The sequence below is a fragment of the Schistocerca cancellata genome, chromosome 4 (assembly GCF_023864275.1).
Source record: "Schistocerca cancellata isolate TAMUIC-IGC-003103 chromosome 4, iqSchCanc2.1, whole genome shotgun sequence".
Lineage (NCBI taxonomy): Eukaryota > Metazoa > Arthropoda > Insecta > Orthoptera > Acrididae > Schistocerca > Schistocerca cancellata.
Genome location: NC_064629.1, coordinates 781398895 through 781421832, shown reverse-complemented (window position 1 = coordinate 781421832; position 22938 = coordinate 781398895). Strand labels below are relative to the sequence as shown.

Genomic DNA, 22938 nt, shown 5'->3' with positions numbered 1-22938 from the left:
TAGTGACCATCCTCAGTGTTGTAATATACAATTAAAATTGGTAGGCACTGGTATGAAGCTATAACCACAAGCTTAGAGCGATCACATAAACTTGCTGACAGTAAAACAACAAAATACGGCCAATGCTGATTTTCCTTCCAATTCTATCTGGTCAAGATTGGTATCACCAACAGGTTTTGCCATTCTTGGCGCATACTTACCAGCGTTTAACCTCCATTCAATAATTACCAAATCATTCCTTATGTCAAATCCGTTAGCTTTCCACACCATTATTCCTAGGGTTGGAGAGGCAAGGGTTTCGAGAACCGCTGCTGCCAGTGACCTTCCACTATACCGGCTACTGACGTGCTATCTGACCGCCACAAATAGAAACAAGACTTATGGCTGAACAACCACAGAGTACCACTCAGTGCCCCAGTAGACTCTGGATCTACATCACATAAGTCTGTACTGTCTGAGGTATGGTGTCAGCGGTAAACGACGCTTGACAACTTGAAATCACAACCCAGCTTCCAGTAATCTGTTCCCGACAGTTCGTGTTGACACTCTGCTCCCAGAACTCTGCACCAATTTCAGCCGCTTACATCCGTCTATTCGTCAGGTGCAGTCATACAGTCCTATGATCTCCTCGTGGTGTCGTCCTTCAGGAAGAACTCATGCCTGCTCTTACCTCAACATTGTCTTGAGTCCATCTCGTCAGCACTCACTCTGCAGTTGCTAACTGTTGGTGTGACTGGTCGGTATGTTGGTCCCATATCCGTCTCAGCAATGATTCTCACTTTAACAAAGGCACGAGAGATGGAAATAACCTGAATCTGCACGTTATTTGGGTATACTACGCACCTATCTCCACCTGAAACGTTGCAGTAACGTTAGACACACATCCAATAGCTGAGGTGACCAAGTAAAATCTCGCCGCCAAAATTTCTCTGACAGAAACCAAAAGCAAAAAGACTGCAATCACTGTCAGAAATATTGTAATATAGTCAACTTAGTACAAAGAATCCTTGAAGAAATCTGTGGGATTCTGTCCATTCGTGTAATATAGGGTGCCTAGGAAGCTGCTTTCTCGGATAGCTGGATGACATACAAGCAAATCATATTAATGGAGTTTATTACAGTAACTGAATTGACAAAACTTAACTTTGCCTTTTTCATAATGAACTGTCGCAAGCAGTTGGAGACACGCAAATAATCAATGCCCTTCGGTACATACAATTTCCATGCAAGCAGTTAATATAAGGCACAAAAAAATGGAAATAAGCGTTTGGCGCCATTGGCCGGGAGGCCCCTTACGGGGCAGGTCCGGCCGCCTTGGTGCAGGTCTCATTACATTCGACGCCACATGGGCGACCTGCGCTCCGGATGGGGATGAAATGATGATGAAGACAACACAACACCCAGTCCCTGAGTGGAGAAAATCCCCAACCCAGCCGGGAATTGAACCCGGGCCCGTAGGACGGCAATCCGTCACGCTGACCACTTTTTTTCCTTTTTGTAGTCTCATTTTCTCTTTTTGTTCGTTTCATCTGCTCGGTGCGGACGTTGCAAGACACCCGTTTCAGTTCGTCGTTGATCCATTAACTCAGTTTTTTATTACAGAGGGCAGCTAACCCTCTGACCGAACACGCTGAGTTACCGTGCCGGCGACCACTCAGCTATCGGGGCGGACTAATATGAGGCGCAAGTCTCCGCTAAACAGTTAGGGTGACGGCTCGTCTTCTAGTGCACCTATTCTAGTGCGGCTGAGGATAGCTGGAGGGGCGCTTATATTTTCTTCTAGTCAGCGTTCTATTGGCTGACGTCGTCTTACAGCCTTCTCTGCTGTTTAATTCAGGCTGACGTGCCGGCGCTTGATGTTGTGCCGGAACAAAGTCCTTATACGAGTGCTTGTGGAACGCTGCGACAAGATAAACACTGGAACAGTTCACAATTCTCATCCCACTTACAATCAACAGTATTAAACTTAAGTCAGGTAATGAGGCCATTTGTGTCTCACTACACTTGTAGGGAAAGTAGCGACTGCAACTACAGCGATACTCAACCACTGCTGGAATGGATCTACTTAACTGGGGAGAGATTCACTTTGCTTCGCTTCACTTGGTTGGATGAGAAAACTAAACCTGTCCTTTTTCAGGCTAAGCACCGAAGTGCTATTCCTGCATTTCCTGGTGGGGTGGAACCTAACGTGGTGGATTGACCTCGGGCTTAATGTGCGGGGTGATCATTGGGTGTTGCGGAGTGTTACTCCCGCAAAGCTCTGGCCTACGCGTAGTTGGTCGGTGGTGGTGTCGGTAGCCACTCACGAGCCAATTGCGGGAGTGGCCCACTTTCTCGTAAAAGTTGCGAGCAGTGTTGTGGAACCTGTCCCGCAACAGCAGAGGCCCACATCCTCGTGGAGTTGATGGGAGGGTACATTCTGTGGAGACGTAGCGCCAGTTTCAGCGCCCGGTTTTGTACCCTTTGGAGGGGGGCAGTGTGGGAGCCGGCGGCCTTCCCCCACACCACGGCCGCGTCTCCAACACTGGTCAGACTAGCGGCAGTTAGAGCGTAATGCCACGGCGAGGGGCGAGCGTCGTCGCGGGGTTAAGGAAGGGGTAGCACCCATACGCACCTCACGGTCCTATTTCGGATCTCACGGATGTGCGGTAGCCATGTCAGCCTCTGGTCAACTTTGACTAAGAAAGAGGTGGCGGTCTTGATGCACGGGATGGGGCCTCCCACGATGGTGACCAGGGGAACTCGGGAGAGCTGCGGTCGGGCAGCCTTTGAAATACATAATCCGTGGCGCCTCAACTCAGAGGGCGTGCCACTCGTGTGGCTGGCGGTTGGTGTGCTGCGTCAAAACGCACGGGGTACGTTCGCCCTTACTGGTGCTGAGCGTCCTGCGTGATAAATCAATGATAACACCTGGTGGTCACGATAATATACGTGTATGATGTGGTAAAACCAAAATCAAATTGTGTTCTAGATTATATGACAGCGTCTACGGAATAGCAGGTGGCGAGCATGCGCGACTGCGGCGATATACCATACCGCCCTCGCTGCGTCCAGAGATGCCGCCTGAGCGACGCGCAGCAGCCGGCCGCTATTGCGAAGAATCGACAGCATCGATGATTATTACATTAATTGTTAAAAGTTGGCGTGGTGTTGCGTGTTTGTTAGTTTTAAATGGTTCCTATTGTACAACGAAAAGCGTTACTTAGTTCCCGGATAGATCTCTCACCTACCAAGTGGTGGTAGTGGTGTATATCAGGTCTGATCTTATAGCGTTTCACTGCGTGGTGTAGTGAGGCTACTCAGTTGACACCTAAGTCTTGGGAGAGTGCACGGAATTTTGTCGATTATAGTTGTGGGAACAGTTTCGTTCGTAAAATTTGCTGGGGTGAGTCCCGCGTGAGCCTGATTTAATTGAGAGATTGATTTGTTAGGTGCTGAGTTTTGTGGAATCGGTGTGACCGATATCCCGTCTGCATTGTATGTTGAGTGGTCGCGACGCGCCCAGAGATAATTGGGTTGCTTGTCGTTTTGATTGAGGTGGTTTGGGTACTGTGCGTGTGTGTATCGAGAAGGGAAAGCCTCGAACACGTGTTGGTAGTTGTATTTTCAAGACCACTAGCTTGCAGCAGACAGCGAATTGGCTCATAGAACGACGAACTGTTTCACTATACGGTGATGGTGTGCACGTTTCACTGAGTAGACAAGCGATAGTAAATTGAAGGAACCATTTAACGAGCTACACGTAGCTAAACCAAAACTTGATTCGTCAAGGTGACGAGTGGCCGATTTAAATGTTAGGGAACTTAGCGGGTCGCGTGTGGTTAACGCCTGAAGAGGTGAAGATTGGCTTTTAAATTGTAACTTATTGAGGTACCTAGAAGGAAAATAAATCCAATTTTATTGGGGTTAAAGGAAACCTTCCAGTCTATTTAATTGGAATCTAGTGTGAATATATCTATATAAGTTTCGGAAGTATAAACGAGTGTAATTCAGAGATATTGGTACAGTGGAGTCGATATCACATATAATGTGGTGTTTTTTAAACGTGCTTGGTAAAAGGTTCTTGAAAGAATGAAATTATAAATAATCTACCGGAAGTAGATCTTCTCAATATTAAAGAAAATATTTCAATTAAGGGAAAAAGTTTTCTAAATGATGAATAAGTTTAATTGAAGTAATTGAATTATTTACGGAAAAGCCAAAGATTTTGCTACAAACAAAGATTCGTTATTCTGTGACGCATGCGAAGTCTCATCACTTACATGTTATCGCTGCGTCGAGTTGGAAAAATATTTAAGGAAGAATTAAAAAAATGTTTTAATTCCTAACAGTAGTGATGGAAGTGTCCATAAACAGAATCATCATTTCAAGACGGTAGACAGATTGGCATTTTAGTACAAGTAATAAAATAGTTCCGCGTTTATGTCAGAGAGTACATACTGCGTTGTGAAAAGCTCGTTGCGAAAGCTAACAATTTCTAGTTGGATGTCGCATTTATCATCACGCAAGACAATCAGGTACTGAAATTAAAGTAATTTGTTGCTCTGACAAGATCAGTATCGTAGACAACGAGAGTGGTTCATTAAATAGAACCATTTATTCACTACTGCTTAACTTCAGTAATCATTGGTGTGTTAATACTGTTAAGTGATTATTCGTAGTTCTATCGTGGCTTGGTACGATTTCGGCGTCGTGTCTAGGCAGGGTGTTGTTCCCATTATTTGACAGACAGGCTGTTTGCATGGTCAGCGGTTGAGGTGGCTGCAATATTAATTGTACTAAGGCTGATTTCGTGTCCGATTAGTTCATTGCCAGTGTGATTGCGGCGTGGCCTAGATTCTTGTCGTCATCAGAGGCTCCTCTCCAACTGGAATCTTCTGCAATTAGATAGCGTTCTGCAGTCTTAACATCTATTTACAAATAAGAAACTGTACCTAATTAAAGGTGTGGTGGTCGACTGGTGGTCTAAGGATACTCTGCAGTAACGGCACAGAGACGTTGGTACAGTACGATCCCTTGTCGTTGTCAATCGATCTTGGGTACTGCCAGGCACGGACCACTACATTGGGCGACACCGGTCGCTGTCGCTACCGCTGTTAGGCAACAGTGGACCCTTTGCACCCAGAACATTGCCCCCTTGTTTGGTATCGACACTACAGTAGCCATCATTAATTGACACCTTTCTTCATGTGTAGAAAACACTGGAAATAATTTTATCTCCAGTCTTTGTCGATATGACAGATTAATGGAGTGCTTTCGGATGTTCAAATGAATGGAGTCCAGGCAGCGAGTACGCAAACGTTCACAGCTCGCAGCACCCGAGGACGATGACTGGGTCAAAATGGCTCTGAGCACTATGGGACTCAACTTCTGAGGTCATTAGTCCCCTAGAACTTAGAACTAGTTAAACCGAACTAACCTAAGGACATCACACACATCCATGCCCGAGGCAGGATTCGAACCTGCGACCGTAGCGGTCTCGCGGTTCCAGACTGCAGCGCCTAGAACCGCACGACCACTGCGGCCGGCGATGACTGGGTCGGTCGTCATAATATTGTGCATAAAATGGAATCAAAAACTCGGGTGAACACCCGAAAGCACACGTTTAATACTGGAAATAAGCTCACATAAAGATGAAATTTAGTTCAACATTTGCAACATGCAAGGAAGTACTGGAATATAAATTTGGTGTTCGTAATATAACACTTTCCGTTTCCACGAGAGTAGTTGCAGAAGATACTGTCCTGCAGCAGTCTGGCTAGGTCTGCTACATTACACTGAACTCCCAAAATCTAAGAAAAAATCAATATACACTGGCTGACAGAAAAACTGAAGCACCCGGAAGACATGGTCGGATGTCAAAGAAACGTCGCACATTTACACACCATTGGTGGGTATGTAAATGATCAAAGCTGCATTTCTCTGTGACAGGTAGAGCGCTCACCAGATCGTATTTGTGTTGTTCCTGTTTGGTAAGCAGCGTAAACAGCGTCAGATGGTGAGTGACCATTGTGGACGAGATGCAGGTGCCATGTATTTGTGTGGGACAGTGTTAACAGGGACCGGCAGAGTTTAAAAGGGGGCTAATTGTGGGTGTCCATTTGGTCGGCTGGTCGAATCGAGGATATTCGGATTTGTGGGGCATTCGGATGTAACAATCACCCGATGTCGGACTGTATAGTAGCGTGAGGACAGGCATACTCCTCGTCAAGTTCCGATCGACCACATCGGACAGCCACAAGAGAGGGTCGCCGTATTCTGCACCATGCACATTGTAACACTTCCACAACTGCGCCTGCCATCGGAGAAATAAGTGACGGATTACCTGCAATATACTGTCATGCCGCACCACTGTTCAAAGATTAGTAGCAGCCAGAGCAGGAAATTACCGTCCAATCCGTGGGCTGCTGTTGACATCACAACACAGACGACTGCGTTTGGAATGGAGCCGTGACCGGGAAACGTAGACTGCTGATGAATGGAATTATATCGTGTTAGCGATGAATCGCGGTTCTGCAGTACTGGATGGCCGACGTTGGCGAGTGTTGCGGTGACCTGGGGGGAGGTCCCATTCTTCCAATGTTTTGGAGAGGCACAGCGGTGTTAACTCCTGGTGTCATTGTGTCATCGGACTGCAGGTCACGTCTGGTAGTGATGAGGGAACTCTGATGGCTCAGTTATAAGGGAGAGTGTTGTAACTTGGAAAAGTTTCCAGACTTTCGCCTCTAGCCAATCCTATAATAGAGATGAATATAAAGTTATTTACTTCATTTTGAAATTATCGCATTCACTTTATGTGTGCTGTAGTCTTTTTCTGAAATTACAAAAAATTACTCCGAAAGTAAGAATTTTCCAGATGTGAAAAACTGATCAAAGGTACAACATGGTCAAATATCTAGGAGCAAATGTTCTATTCAAATTAAAAAGTGTTTCAGTTGTGAATTTCTTGTTAGTACTGTATTTAACAGACTATGTAATACATTATTACCCTACTAAACACAAATAATGAGTAAGAGAAATCAAATTAGGAATAACTATTATCAAAAACCAGTTAAAAGCTGAAAACTTTCTGCAATAGAAGCTTTTGCCTGTTAACACAAATATTCATTAGAGGAAATTGTTAAGACGTTAAAGAAACTCAGTACATATATCACGTGTTCAGTGGTAGAAGGTATCTTCCGTCTGAAGGTACAAGATGGTATACGACTGTCTTATGGCTTAACCGTCCACACGTTACTAGTTTTAAAAATATACATAATTGTATTCACCATGAAACACTGTAACTGAAGAATTAACAATGTCCTCCAAATAGCTTTAATATACGAGGGTTGGAACGTGAATAGTGGAAACTATTTGTTCACAACCGATACAAAAGAGTTACATGTTTGCACCTGTTACTGTCCTTCAAAGTAGTCACCAGCGTTGTGTACAACCCGTTGCCAGCGATGTGTAAGGCGTAGCATACAGTTAGCAGAGCCTCTTCTGCTGATGGTGCGAATGAAGCGGTCTACTGCCTGTCAAATCTCTGGAACAGTTCTGAAGCGAATGCCACGAAGTGGTTTCTTCATCTCCGGAATCAAATCCAATTCACAAGGTCTTAAGTCTCTCAAAAGGACTTCCACCATACTGGGGCTCTGACGCAGTTATGGTGATTCTCGTGTACGACTGTGATGGTGTTACCCTAACGCATTACGTTCCTCCACGGCAGACCGTCAATGCACAGTATTACTGTTCGTTTTTGGAGCATCACCTACGACCAGCTTCGCGAAAGAAGCGGCGGCACTTTCTGAGAAACCCACCCATCATTTTGCACGACAATGCGCGGGCGCATACAGCGCAAGCTGTGGCTGCTCTGTTCGGTCGATGGGACGGGGAAGTACTGTACCATCCACCATACTCCCTGGACTTAAGTCCTTGTGACTTTGATTTGATTCCGAAGATGAAGGAACCACTTCGTGGCATTCGTTTCAGAACTGTTCCAGACAGTAGACCGCTATATTCACACTATCAACAGAACAGGCTCTGCTAACGGTATACTACGCCATCCACATCGCTGGCAACGGTTTATACACAACGCTGGTGAATACTATGAATGACCGTAACAGGTGCAAACACGTAACTCTTTTGCATAGTTGCCACTATTAAGTTCTAAACCTCGTACTATACAGAACCTGAATATGTAGAACTCGTAATACACTCCTGGAAATGGAAAAAAGAACACATTGACACCGGTGTGTCAGACCCACCATACTTGCTCCGGACACTGCGAGAGGGCTGTACAAGCAATGATCACACGCACGGCACAGCGGACACACCAGGAACCGCGGTGTTGGCCGTCGAATGGCGCTAGCTGCGCAGCATTTGTGCACCGCCGCCGTCAGTGTCAGCCAGTTTGCCGTGGCATACGGAGCTCCATCGCAGTCTTTAACACTGGTAGCATGCTGCGACAGCGTGGACGTGAACCGTATATGCAGTTGACGGACTTTGAGCGAGGGCGTATAGTGGGCATGCGGGAGGCCGGGTGGACGTACCGCCGAATTGCTCAACACGTGGGGCGTGAGGTCTCCACAGTACATCAATGTTGTCGCCAGTGGTCGGCGGAAGGTGCACGTGCCCGTCGACCTGGGACCGGACCGCAGCGACGCACGGATGCACGCCAAGACCGTAGGATCCTACGCAGTGCCGTAGGGGACCGCACCGCCACTTCCCAGCAAATTAGGGACACTGTTGCTCCTGGGGTATCGGCGAGGACCATTCGCAACCGTCTCCATGAAGCTGGGCTACGGTCCCGCACACCGTTAGGCTGTCTTCCGCTCACGCCCCAACATCGTGCAGCCCGCCTCCAGTGGTGTCGCGACAGGCGTGAATGGAGGGACGAATGGAGACGTGTCGTCTTCAGCGATGAAAGTCGCTTCTGCCTTGGTGCCAATGATGGTCGTATGCGTGTTTGGCGCCGTGCAGGTGAGCGCCACAATCAGGACTGCATACGACCGAGGCACACAGGGCCAACACCCGGCATCATGGTGTGGGGAGCGATCTCCTACACTGGCCGTACACCACTGGTGATCGTCGAGGGGACACTGAATAGTGCACGGTACATCCAAACCGTCATCGAACCCATCGTTCTACCATTCCTAGACCGGCAAGGGAACTTGCTGTTCCAACAGGACAATGCACGTCCGCATGTATCCCGTGCCACCCAACGTGCTCTAGAAGGTGTAAGTCAACTACCCTGGCCAGCAAGACCTCCGGATCTGTCCCCCATTGAGCATGTTTGGGACTGGATGAAGCGTCGTCTCACGCGGTCTGCACGTCCAGCACGAACGCTGGTCCAACTGAGGCGCCAGGTGGAAATGGCATGGCAAGCCGTTCCACAGGACTACATCCAACATCTCTACGATCGTCTCCATGGGAGAATAGCAGCCTGCATTGCTGTGAAAGTTGGATATACACTGTACTAGTGCCGACATTGTGCATGCTCTGTTGCCTGTGTCTATGTGCCTGTGGTTCTGTCAGTGTGATCATGTGATGTATCTGACCCCAGGAATGTGTCAATAAAGTTTCCCCTTCCTGGGACAATGAATTCACGGTGTTCTTATTTCAATTTCCAGGAGTGTATTTGCAAACGCTGCACAAAACACACCCTCATCTCTCGCAGTGACAAAACTGTAGAAAATGCCGAAAACTGCTTATGGCGGTTTTTAGTGCGCATTCCTTCATGCGATTCTAAAATCAGTCGCCAGACTGAAACACTGACCAGTAAGCTTCATGTGTTGCTACGTACACTACCTCCGGGTACAACACTCTCCCCTACGACACAGACATCCTACGACCTCATGTGTTACCCCTCATGTTACAGTATCGTGATGCCAATAAACAAGAGAATACGGCACGTGTCTCTATGAATGGTCTGTGTGATGTTGAGGTACTCCCCTAGCCAGTAAGATCCGCAGATCTGTCCCCGACAGAACATGTGTGAGACCAGCTCCAACGTCAACTCCGCTGCAGTGCCAGTATCGAGGATATACAGGCTGTTACAAAAAGGTACGGCCAAACTTTCAGGAAACATTTCTCACACACAAATAAAGATGTTATGTGGACATGTCTCCAGAAACGCTTAATTTCCATGTTAGAGCTCATTTTAGATTCGTTCTTCCACCTACGCTCAATGGAGCACGTTATCATGATTTCATACGGGATAGTCTACCTGTGCTGCTAGAACATGTGCCTTTACAAGTACGACACAACATGTGGTTCATGCACGATGCAGCTCCTGCACATTTCAGTCGAAGTATTCCTACGCTTCTCAACAACAGATTTGGTGACCGATAGATTGGTAGAGGCGGAACAATTCCATGGCCTCCACGCTCTCCTGACCTCAACCCTCTTGACTTTCATTTATGGGGGCATTTGAAAGCTCTTGTCTACGCAACCCCGGTACCAAATGCAGAGATTCCTCGTGCTCGTATTGTGGACGGCTGTGATTCAATACGCCATTCTCCAGGGTTGCATCAGCGCATCAGGGATTCCATGCGACGGAAGGTGGATGCATGTATCCTCGCTAACGGAGGACATTTTGAATATTTCCTGTAACAAAGTGTTTGAAGTCACGCTGGTGCGTTCTGTTGCTGTGTGTTTCCATTCCATGATTAATGTGATTTGAAGAGAAGTAATAAAATGAGCTCTAACATGGAAAGTAAGCGTTTCCGGACACATGTCCACATAACATATTTTCTTTCTTTGTGTGTGAGGAATGTTTACTGAAAGTTTGGCCGTACCTTTTTGTAACACCCTGTATACATCTACAGCTACACCTACGTGGATACTCTGCAAATCACACTTAAGTGCCAGAATGAGATTTTCACTCTGCAGCGGAGTGTGCGCTGATATGAAACTTCCTGGCAGATTAAAACTGTGTGCCCGACCGAGACTCGAACTCGGGACCTTTGCCTTTCGCGGGCAAGTGCTCTACCATCTGAGCTACCGAAGCACGACTCACGCCCGGTACTCACAGCTTTACTTCCGCCAGTACCTCGTCTCCTACCTTCCAAACTTTACAGAAGCTCTCCTGCGAACCTTGCAGAACTAGCACTCCTGAAAGACTTAAGTGCTTGGCAGAGGGCTCATCGAACCTCGAACATTTACTACATACTGTGCAAGCCACCAAACGGTGCGTGGCAAAGGATACTTCTTCCACCAACTGATCCCCTCGTCCCTGCTCCACCCGTGAATCGCACTTTGGAAGAAGAACTGTAGATAAGCCACTGTATTAGCTCTAATTTCTCGAATTTTCTCGTCGTGGTCATTCTGTGAGATGTTCGTCGGAGGAAGTGATATATTTTTCGGCTCTTCTCGGAAAGTACTCATTCGAAATTTCAATAGTAAACCTCTCCGCGATGCATAACGCCTCTCTTCTAACATCTGCCAGTTGACTTTGTTGAGCATCTCCGTAACGCTTTCGCGCCGACTAACTGAGCTCGTGGTGAAACGCACCGGTCTTCAGTGGATCTTCTCTATCTCTTTTATCAGTCCTACTCGGTAAGGATCCCAGACTGATAAACAGTACTCAATAATCGGTCAAACAATCACCTTGTAAGCTATTTCCTTCGTGGATGAGTTACGTTTCCTTAAGATGTTTCCTATGAATCAGTGGCATCTGCTTTTCCTACTATTTGTTTTATGTGGTCACTCCACTTTAGGTCTTTCAGGATAGTTACTCCTTGATATTTTTCGGTCGATACTATTTCAATGTCATCAGTAGTGTAGCTGTACAGTGGTGGATTTCTTTTCCTATGTATGTGCGTTATGTTACATTTACTGTATTTACGTTCAGGGTCAATCTCTGCAAATCGTTACTGGACTCTGGAGATACCACGTTCTTATAGTTAACCACATCATCTGCGAATAGTCTTAAAGACCTTCCGATGCTTTCTACTAGACCATTTACATACACTGTACATAGTAATGGTCCTATGACACTTCCTTGGGGTATTCTGGAAATTACCTTTACATCCGTCGATTTTCTTCCGTTAAAAGCGACGTGTTGAGCTCTATCTGCAAGGTAATCTTGAATCCAGTAGCAAATCTGGACCAATACTTGATAAGCTCTTTTTTTCTCACTAAATGGCAGTGGGGAACGATGTGAGATGACTTCCTGAAGTCAAGGAACACGACGTCTACCTGAGCGCCGTTGTCTACAGCGCTACGGAACTCGTGAAGAATCAGAGCCAGCTGAGTTTCGCAAGATCTCTGTTTGCGGAATCCATGTTGGTTTTTATGACGCAGACTTCCTTTCTCCAGACACACACTAGTTACAACAGTTGTGGGCCGGCTTGCCTCAAGAGAAGCATGCATCCAGGCCCGAAGGGATGCAACGTCATTCCGATAAGTAGCTTCATCGGGGCGGCTCCCCCGTCGGAGGTTCGAGTCCTCCCTCGGGCATGGGTGTGTGTGTGTGTGTGTGTGTGTTGTCCTTAGCGTAAGTTAGTTTAAGTTGGGTTAAGTAGTGTGTGGGCTTACGGACCGATGACCTCAGCAGTTTGGTCCCTTAAGAATTCACACACATTTGAACATTTTTTTGAATAGCTTCATTCTGCCAATTTCCTTCTCTATTTGACCTAATTTTTTAAATGACATCACATACTCACTGAACATGAAGTTTCATTTCATTTCCTCTTCTCCTTCTGGGTGTTCCACTTTTACCGTCAGGCAGTAAGCTATTTGGGTGTATGTATCGTATGATGTCCGAAGTAGTGAGAATATAAAATGTAGACGGGTAATTGTAAGAAAAGCGTTTCTGAAAAAGAGAAATTAGTTAACATCGAGTACAGATCTAAGTGTCAGGAAGTCTTTTCTGAAAGTATTTCTATGGAGTATATAGCCATGTATCAAAGTGAGACATGGACGATAAACGCTTTAGACAAGAAGAGAATAGAAGCTTTTGAAATGTGGTGCTACAGAAGAATGCTGAAGATTAGACGGGTAGATCACGTAACTAGTGAGGAGATACTGAACATAACTGAGGAGAAAAGAAATTTGTAGCATCACCTGACTAGAAGAAGGGATCAGTTGGTAGGATTGAAGACCACAACAATGTGGTTTTCCAAGTACAGTTTTAAATAAAACACAAACATTAGCACATGTAATTTACATACACACATAAAAAAGTTTTGTACCACCTAGGTTCCGAGAGTATCGGAACCTGTACAGAAAATTGGAATAGAGATCAACATAAACTTCATTTCCGCACTTTTTATTGCTCATGAAAACCATACATTGCATGTTGTACCACCATACAGCGAGACCTTCAGAGGTGGTGGTCCAGATTACTGTACACACCGGTACCTCTAATACCCATTAGCACGTCCACTTACATTGATGCATGCCTGTATTCGTCGTGGCATACTATCCAAAAGTTCATCAAGGCACTGATGGTCCAGATTGTCCCACTCGTCAACTGTGATTCGACGTACATCCCTCAGAGTGGTTGGTGGGTCACGTCGTCCACAAACTGGCCTTTTCAATCTATCCCAGACATGTTCGATAGGGTTCATGTCTGGAGAACATGCTGGCCATTCTAGTCGAGCGATGTCGTTGTCCTGAAGGAAGCCATTCACAAGATGTGCATGATGGGGACGTGAATTGTCGTCCATGAAGACGAACGCCTCGCCTATATGCTGCCGATATGGATGCACTATCGGTCGCAGGATGGCATGCACGTATCGTACAGCCGTTATGGCGCCTTACATGACCACCAGCGGTGTACGCCGGCCCCACATAATGCCACCTCAAAACAGCACGGAACCTCCACCTTGTTGCACTCGCTGGACAGTGTGTCTAAGGCGTTCAGCCTGACCGGGTTGCCTCCAAACGCGTCTCTGACGATTCTCTGGTTGAAGGCATATGCGACATTCGTCGGTGAATAGAACGTGATGCCAATCCTGAGTGGTCCATTCGGCATCTTGTTGGGCCGATCTGTATCGCGCTGCATGGTGCCGTGGTTGCAAGGACGGGCCTCGCCATGGACGTCGGGAGTGAAGTTGTGCATCATGCAGCCTTTTGTGCACAGCTTAACACGACGTCCTGTGGCTGCACGAAAAGCATTACTCAAAATGGTGGCGTTGCTGTCAGGGTTCCTCCGAGCCATAATTCGTAGGAAGCGGTCATCAACTGCAGTAGTAGTCCTTGCGTGGCCTGAGCGAAGCATGTCATAGACAGTTCCTGTCTCTCTGTATGTCCTCCATGTCTGAACAGTATCCCTTTGGTTCACTCGGAGATACCTGGACACTTCCCTTGGTGAGAGCCCTTCCTGGCACAATGTAACAATGAGGACACGATCGAACCGCCGTATTGACCGTCAGGGCGTGGTTGAACTACAGACAACACGAGCCGTTTACCTCCTTCCGGGTGGAATGACTAGAAATGATCGGCTGTCGGACCCCCTCCGTCTAATTAGCGCTGCTCATGCATGGTTGTTTACATCTTTGGGCAGGTTTAATGACATCTCTGAACAGTCAAAGTGACTTTGTCTGGGATACAATATCCACTGTCAACGTCTATCTGTAGAATTCCTGGGAACCGGGGTGATGCAAAACTTTTTTTTTTTTTTTTTTTTTTGCGAGCAGAAACACTGAATTTTTAATATTATCAATTGCGTCGTTCGTTGCTATTACGAAAGCGTTGAAAATTCCCTGTTATGCCCTGCTGGGATGTTCTGCAACAATGTGGCGAACGGTTTGCCTGGCTGCTCTACAGTTGCATTTTGAAAATATAGCCTTACCCCATCTATAAATAGAGTCCGTGCTTGTGCATTATTGGTGCCTGATCGCTCGAAGTCAGGTTTCTTTCTCACACAGGGCCAATTGTGGCAATGTGGAAGGCAAGCCCCTGTCAAAGTTCGTTCCCATGAGCCAGGTGAGTTGATCTGAGACGTGTGCAATTCCATGACTGTTTGTATGGACGGTTTTGTTGATCGAAGCCGGTTTCTTTCTAGGATAACAGCGGATCGATGGATAGGGAGCTGCGTATTGCCTTGTATGCGTTTAATTCATAAAGAAGCGCTTTTCGTCGAAGTCCAGGGTTGTAATTTGGTTCAATACGGGCTTCCATTCGATAGAGGTTGATCATAGTGTACAACTGGATGATTCTCATTTATTGTTCAACTGTTCATCGAGCATTTGGTGTGTGCGCTATTCAGTCATACAGGAGCACCCTGTTTGGCCGTAGTGTAGACTAGTCCAAGTGATGAGGTGCGCAGAGTTTCAACTGTGTAGCCCCTGATTGTTCCGCGCTGATTATGCAGGATGTCCGTATTGCGATGTTTTTCAGATGCTTCTCGCAGTACAGTATCGATATAACCTACAGATATTCTCGGTGCTGATTGTGGTGCAGTTGTCAGTTAGCGAAATGGTTCTGTAGCCTCCTCCTGTTGCCCATATGAAAGAAAGCTGTTTCTGTGTTGGTGGGGTTTGGTTTCAGTCTTCATCTCCGAAAGTATATTCCCATTATCGCAGGATCAGATGTTGAGATGGCTTACGTTTCTTCAAAATTTCGGTGTCCCACTGCCAGCATCGAGTCATCTGAGTATTCAAACTCATGAGATCTATTTTCAGGCACATCGAAGATGTACAAATTGAACAGCAGTGGGCTGAGGATAGATCCCTGAGGTAGTCCCCCGTTTAGCGGCTTGAAAGAGCTCATCCTGTTGCCCAGTATGACCCCGAATGACCTGCTGACAAGTATGCTATTAAGATTGAATGTTTTTCTGCAAGGGATTATTAGAATAAGTTTGTAGAGGAGACCGTGGTCTCGTGACTATATCGTAAGCTGTTTAGAGATCTTTCTATAAATGCAGTTAGCGTTTTAAAATTCTTATGATAACCTGCTTCTGTACAGGTCGTGAGTGAGTATTACAGCTGAGATTCTCTTGTAAATGACTCTTTCTAGAAGCTAGTGTATTAAACTAACAAGGGCTATTGGAAGATAGCTTTTTGACTCCTAGCTTGATTTTCCTGACTTAAGGATAGCGATGACGTTGCACTTTTTCATTCCACACGAGATTCTCACTGTCGTCATGAGGTCTGTCAAGAACACCGCTAGTCATTTATTGGTGTATTTACCACGATTCAGGAGGAATTCAGTGTGAATTCCGACAGGCCTTGGCACACTTCCCAGTTTAGCGTCTTCGAGTGCCATTGTCATTGCCTTGACACTAGAGCTGCGCTGTACCAAAATCACAATTCGGTAGTTTTGGTACACTACATAAATGGCGCAGTAAATGGTAGGATTACCGGTATTGTTGGCAGAGAAAATGGTAGGCGATCACTCCGCTTTGTTGTTTGTTAGTTTGGTTGTTTGTTTTGCACATGATCAGAACCGTAAATCATTTTGTGTTGGTCTAGTGTGTATACTGTATTTTTGCAGAATGTAAATTGCATTTTATAAGTAATAAAAATTAGTTGATCGCGTATTTTCTGCGCTTTTATTTAATAAAGCAATTACTTTTGATGGAAAGTACAGTTTAAATGCACAAACATAGAAGACATATGCATAATTATTGTTGTTATTTTGTACTTAATAGATCTCTCTTCATCATGACAAAAGCAAGAGTTTTCTGTTGTTATTGATAAATGCGAAAGTTATTTGTGAATAACAGAAACATGGTTTACGTTAATTCGAAGAAGTGCTGAAGCTATTTTTGGTGTATTTTTGTTTTGCATTTTTTTTCCTTTATTTTACCTTTTGGTTGAGGAAATTGATTTTTCTAGTACTATATTATAAATCTGTATTGTTTACTGTAATTTTACTACAACAGTCTTCCTTTTCATATTACAAATCAACAATTTTTGAGAAGAACCTGAATCAAATACTCACAATTTCAGTTTTGCTATAAATTCTTGAGTAACAGAAAGCAGAAAGGGGGATAGCTATGTAGAGATATATCATCACTTAGTTTCTAGACAGTTCACCGCTTCCGGTTTTTAAGGGAACCTAGTAAGGCACTGATTGCTTGCATAAAGAAAGCGATCGTTATGGGGTAACGCCCGATAGGTATGCAACACTCTCTACATACACGTAATGTGGGTATGACCTTAACTGACCAAAGCTACTCGGAAAACTGCCGTAGTCTCCACTTACTTACGTAAGTCTACAGTATCCTAAGGTAGTTTTACAACTCTACTTGACACTAAAAGGCGGGGAGAATATAGGCTGGCCGAGGTTAGACGTCTTCAAAGCTTAGAGTTCATCTTTGATTCGGGTGATGTACTAAATGATGGGGATAAGGTGGTGAGCTCTGAGTGGCTGCCCTGGACAGAGGAGGGTGTGTGACTGTGACTGTGTTTTGTTGCAGGGGGCTGCCAGGGGTGCGCTGAGGCGGCGGCGAGCGAGGCGTCGTCGCCGCGGCGGCCGTCGGTGACGCTCATGAAGTGGGCGGTGGGCGGCGGCGGCGGCACCAGGCGCAAGGCGTCCGCGCGCCCTGGCTCAGACCCCGACACGCCCACGCCCACGCCGACGCCCACCGCCAGCCGACAGGTGAGCCAGCCCGCACCAAAGGTGGACACGCTGTTACATGGCGCTAATTACGCCAGTGCAATAGCAATTTCGTAGTACGTACGTAATATCAGGGAGGATCCTCTCCAGATTTTCCGTGTAGCAGGTCGAAACCCATAAAATCAACAAGAGAACTAAAGGTGGTTTGAGGGGTAAACTGAATCACGCCATATCAATGAAATTGTATTTGCAGATGCAAAAATTTGATCATGAAGAAATCTCATCACTCTCATAACATTGCAATACTATCGATTGTATGTGGTGACCATGTCATTGTCTAGAATGAACATCAAACCAATTTTCGACATTATTTGTGAACCCTGCGGATAATTAGATTGCTAGAATGTTCCACCATTTTCAGGTTATATGCTATAATCGGTAAGCCACCTTACGATGTGTAGCAGAGGGTACATCTGCTGTCACTAACGTTTCCAAATTTCCCTGACCCATTCGCGAATCGTTTTCGGAAACAACAGCCGACGGTCACCCTCCGTATGACCTGTAATTCCCTAGGTTTTTCTGTCGTAGTCATTTCTCAATATAGGTTTGAGAGAAAGTAATATACGGGTCAGCCAAAATAAAACGAGACAAATGAAAAAAGTAAGTAACCTGTTTTTTATATCAAAATTAATCGCCTAACTGTTAATACATTTACCTCATTGTGAGACAAGACGGTGAGTGCCTTAGTGGTAAAATGTTTGTGGCTCGTTACGGAACCATGACTGTGCCCAGGCGTACACATCTTCGCCCGAAGCAAATCGATGGCCGCGAATGTCGTTCTTCAGGGATCCAGAAACATGGAAATCGCATGGGGAGAGATAGAGACTGTATGTAGGATGTGTGGGGGCTTAAAAGCGAAACTTCTGTAGTATGGTCGAAACAACCTTGGCAACATGTGGACCCGCCCGTTGACGAAGAGGTACGGTAGGATAAATGTATTAACAGTTTTGGCGACTCCTTTTGAAATAATAAACAGTTTACTAATTTTTTTCATCTGTCTACTTTTAATTTGACTGTCCCTTACATGACTCTTCTTGAAATGTACGCCCTCGGAATTTTACGGCGTCTACCATTCGACTGTGATGAGCATGCTGGTAGTGTTCTCGAGCACACTTTTCGAACCCTTGATGATACGGGCGCCTTTTCTTCGAACTTCTATATCTCCTCTACTTTTATACTTGTAAGGTACCTGGCTGATGAGCAGTATTCAACAACTGGTCGGACGAGTGTTTTGTAAACTATTCCTCTCGGTTAGGAGTTCCACCTTAGATCGCTTCGGAAGTCAACTCCTATCTATTTAACAGTTGCCGTATTTTCTACTAATTGATCACCAATAATGCAGTGGAACACTAATTGGCCCTTGCGCTTATTTTTGCATAGTACCTTGCATCTGTTTATGTTGAGGGTGAACTCCCAGTTCCTTCTCCGAGCATCGGTCCTCTAAAATTCTTCCTCCGTTTCATTATAGTTTCCTAGCAGCGCAACTTTCCTCTGTATTACGACAGCGTCCATAGTCGGTCCTGCGGCGCTTCCAACGTTATTTAACAGATCATTTATACTTATTGTGATTAATAATCTTCCTTATAACACTTTCTTTGCACTTTCCCAAATTTCTGTTACTTCTGACGATTTCGCCCTCCTGCAAATGGCATGTTACATTCCATCTGCTATGAAGTATTCATTACAGTGAAAAAATTGTTCAGATGCAGTACCAGGAAACACTACAAACAAGTGAGGAATCACCACAAATACAGTGCCTTGTTCACGACACACTCCATGGCCTCACGTTCTATGTACAGAACTCACACCTGTCCATCGTCTCCAAACTATTGGAACCGCAGGGCGCCCCGTCTCTAATGACACCGATGTCGACGGGACGTTAAACATTATTCTGCCTTCCGTCGCAGGCTCCAAACCGAGCTTCCTGTTTCCTATGCTGTTTCTTCTAATGAACGACTTCATGAGATCAGGGAACTCCCCTCTTGTTCTGTGATGTTTTCACGATCACTCTCGTGTGATGTTAGATGTCATATATTACAGTGCCCCATGGAGCGTAATGAAGGCCGCACTGTTCTGTCAAATAATAATTCCCTCATTAATTCTGCCGGGACGCTATTCGTAGTGAAAGTTCATTCCTCCCGCAATTGTTGTTTGTCTTCACTGATCACAATGATCAAATAACCGTGATTAGCTATTTCCTTGTCAATAATTGACAGTGCAGTACTCGCAGTATAGATGCAATATAGATGGAAGGGCACTGATTATCTGTTTGACATTGGATAACAACGTTCGCTCCCATCTGGTACCCACTGCAAATCAAAAAAATGGTTCAAATGGCTCTGAGCACTATGGGACTCAACTTCTGAGGTCATTAGTCCCCTAGAACTTAGAACTAGTTAAACCTAACTAACCTAAGGACATCACACACATCCATGCCCGAGGCAGGATTCGAACCTGCGACCGTAGTGGTCTCGCGGTTCCAGACTGCAGCGCCTAGAACCGCGCGGCCACTTCGGCCGGCACTACAAATCATTCCACAATTTTGTGTGTTAACTATGGAAATGAACATACGACCTGTGTATAAGCATTCATCTACATTTGCATTTACAGTCTGAGGATGGAAGTGCATGGCAGAGGGTGCTTCAGATTCTGCCAAATATTGGGGTATATTCCCTTTCCATTCGCCTGTAGAGTTCAGGACGACTGACTACTTGAATGCCTCATATGTCCACTGTTGTCTTGCGGCCCCTACGGGAGTGATAGGAAGGTATAGCTCTTCCTAGTATTCTCATTTATAATGTTTCTTAAAAGTTTGTAAGTAGGTTTTCGCGGCATCTTCAAGCGTCAGCCAAATCACGACATTCAGCATTTTCGTGACGCTTTCCCGTGAGTCATACAAACTTGTCACAACTTGTGCTCCCTTCTTAGTATACGATCAATATCCCCAGTTAGTCTACTTTGTGTGGGCACCACACATATAAGCAATATACAAAGACGGGTCTCACAAGTGTTTTTTTTAACTATTTTCCTAGTAGTCTGACTAACTACATTTAGTAAAATACTCGCTTGAGCTCAATACGAGTTCTATATAGATATTGTGCTCTGATAACCAACTAGCCTCTAAGAGATTCGCATAACATTTGTGAGTTGTGGGCAGAAACTAATCGTTAGGGTTATGAGGGAAACCGGCATCAAAAGCTGTTAGTTGAGCTCTTATTCCATAAATAAGATAGTTAACGTAATTTGCTATGCTGCGCGTGTGCTCACAGAGTGCCCATAAATTACGGTACTGAACAGTTATTGCGGCGAGCAGCGCTCGTTCATTAACATTTCGAGCTGTGGCCGGCTACAGTACCAACGACCCCATATTCATTGTGGCATTTTGTGCTTGTAACCTACGAACTATACACGGCGTTTGCCCCAGTACACATTCAACAAAGCGCTCGATAGGCTCCGAGAAAAGAAATGTATGGTTTATGTAAATTTTTTGCAACAGTGTAATGCTTTGAAAACATGGATCATCACTAAACAGAAGTCGCTATAAGACAAATTTCACTCGTCAAACGAAAAGTTACCTGAACAACTGGACATCACACTTTCGACGTTATATTATTTTCAAATTTATCTACATAAGGGGACTGATGACCTCTGATGTTAAGTCTCATAGTGCTCAGAGCCATCTACATAAATCTCATATAAGACTTTCACAAACGTTTTATATCTTATACTTAACTTCTCTGCGGTCAAAAGTACCTAATGTGAAAACAAATTATCTTACCTATATAGGTACAATGGAATTTGTAAGGTAAATCACATGAACGGTTACAATTAGATGAAAGTTTCTGAGACTGGGAGTTCATCATCGGCAGCCAGTGGCTCTGGTAAAAATTAAGTCCAATGCGATCACACAAAGCGAAGAAGTGGCGGTCTGCAGAGGGGCAAAGCTACCAGACAGAAAACGAAGGCTTGTTGCCACTTTAGGTAGAATTTGTGTATTTGGTAGAGATATTCGATAGGACCCGTCAAAAATGGCGATAGACGACTGCTATATGCCAACAGCCGACTTAATCAGATTAGAAAAAAAAAACACGGAAAATCTAAATCTGCATGACCGGATGATAATTTGAACCACACTTCTCCAGAATGTGAGTCCACTGTCATAATGACTGGTCTATACAGGGTGATTTTTTCTAGCGTGTACAAACTCTAGAGATTGATCGATGAGACTATACGGAACAAAGAAGAACTGATGAACTTACATCCTGAAATGCGTGGTTACCATGCTAGAGACCATTTATTTAGTCATATATTGTTAGAGAAACTGAGGTCTAATTCGTGCTTACCAGGCAGCCACAGTTACAGTACGCATGGCTTCCTCCTAAAGGATGGTTCTGTTCCTCATACGTCTTTCCCTAGCGCTCTCTCCTGCCATAGTAATTGGTAATGTTGTGTCCGATTCTCTTCTCTTGCTGACTCACCTTGTAGTCGATGTGATACAGCGTTGTGCATAATGGTTCCGTATTCGAATCGAGAGCTTGCCGAGATGGTGTTTACTTACGAAAAGGCAAATAGCAACGGGCAGCGGGCAGCAAGGTTGTATCAGGAGACAATAGCCACAGCATTCAATGTTTGCAACGGTGTTTCGCCGTTTGTCTGAGACAGGGTCGTTTCAGGAAGTGGGAAATCATGAAAGACGTATCAGAAATGTTCGGACAGCAGACATGGAGGAAAATGTGATTAACACTGTGGAAGGCGACCGCCGTGTCAGTACTAGGCAGTTGGCCCACCAGTACAGGGTAAGATAGACGACCGTGTGGAACATTCTGCATGACAATATTGTTGCTGCCCTTATCACTTACAGGGTGTGCAGGGCTTACTAGCGACAGACTTTCCACATCGAGAGCAGTTTTGTCACTGGTTTCTTCACCAGTCACCCACGATTACGGGATTTCTATCATCCATCCCCGTTCACATATGAGGCCACCATTGCGCATAGTGGTATCTTCAGCTTTCATAACTGTCATCTGTGGTATAGTATGCAGAACCCTCATTGTATGGTGACAGCGAATCATCAGCATCGGTGCAGCCGGAATGTATGGAACAGGATAATTGGCGACCATATTTTGGGGCCAGTCTGCCTTCCACGTCGCCTAACAGGCCGGAACTACCGGCGTTTCATGCGAGTGACTTTGACTCCCTTGCTGGAAGAAGTGCCATTGATGATTCGAAGGGTTATGTGGCTGCTACATGATGGTGCTCCAGCCCACTTTGCCGTTAACGTCCGGACGCATCTCAATCGTGTCTTCCCTGGTCGATGTATCAGACGAGAGGGTCCACTTGCACGGCCTGCTCGTTCACCGGATCTTCACCCGTGCGATTTCTGGTTAT

The 22938-nt window shown here is 45.4% G+C and overlaps 1 protein-coding gene across 1 annotated transcript in view; it reads left to right on the top strand.

Annotated features, from left to right (window-relative positions):
• LOC126184429 (uncharacterized) overlaps positions 1 to 22938 on the top strand; it is a 417753-nt gene that overhangs the window by 120278 nt on the left and 274537 nt on the right. Inside the window, exons 2-3 of the mRNA XM_049926819.1 lie at positions 17351 to 17363; positions 17457 to 17532. Of these exons, the coding sequence (XP_049782776.1) occupies positions 17351 to 17363; positions 17457 to 17532 (89 nt within the window). The remainder of the gene's footprint in view (positions 1 to 17350; positions 17364 to 17456; positions 17533 to 22938) is intronic.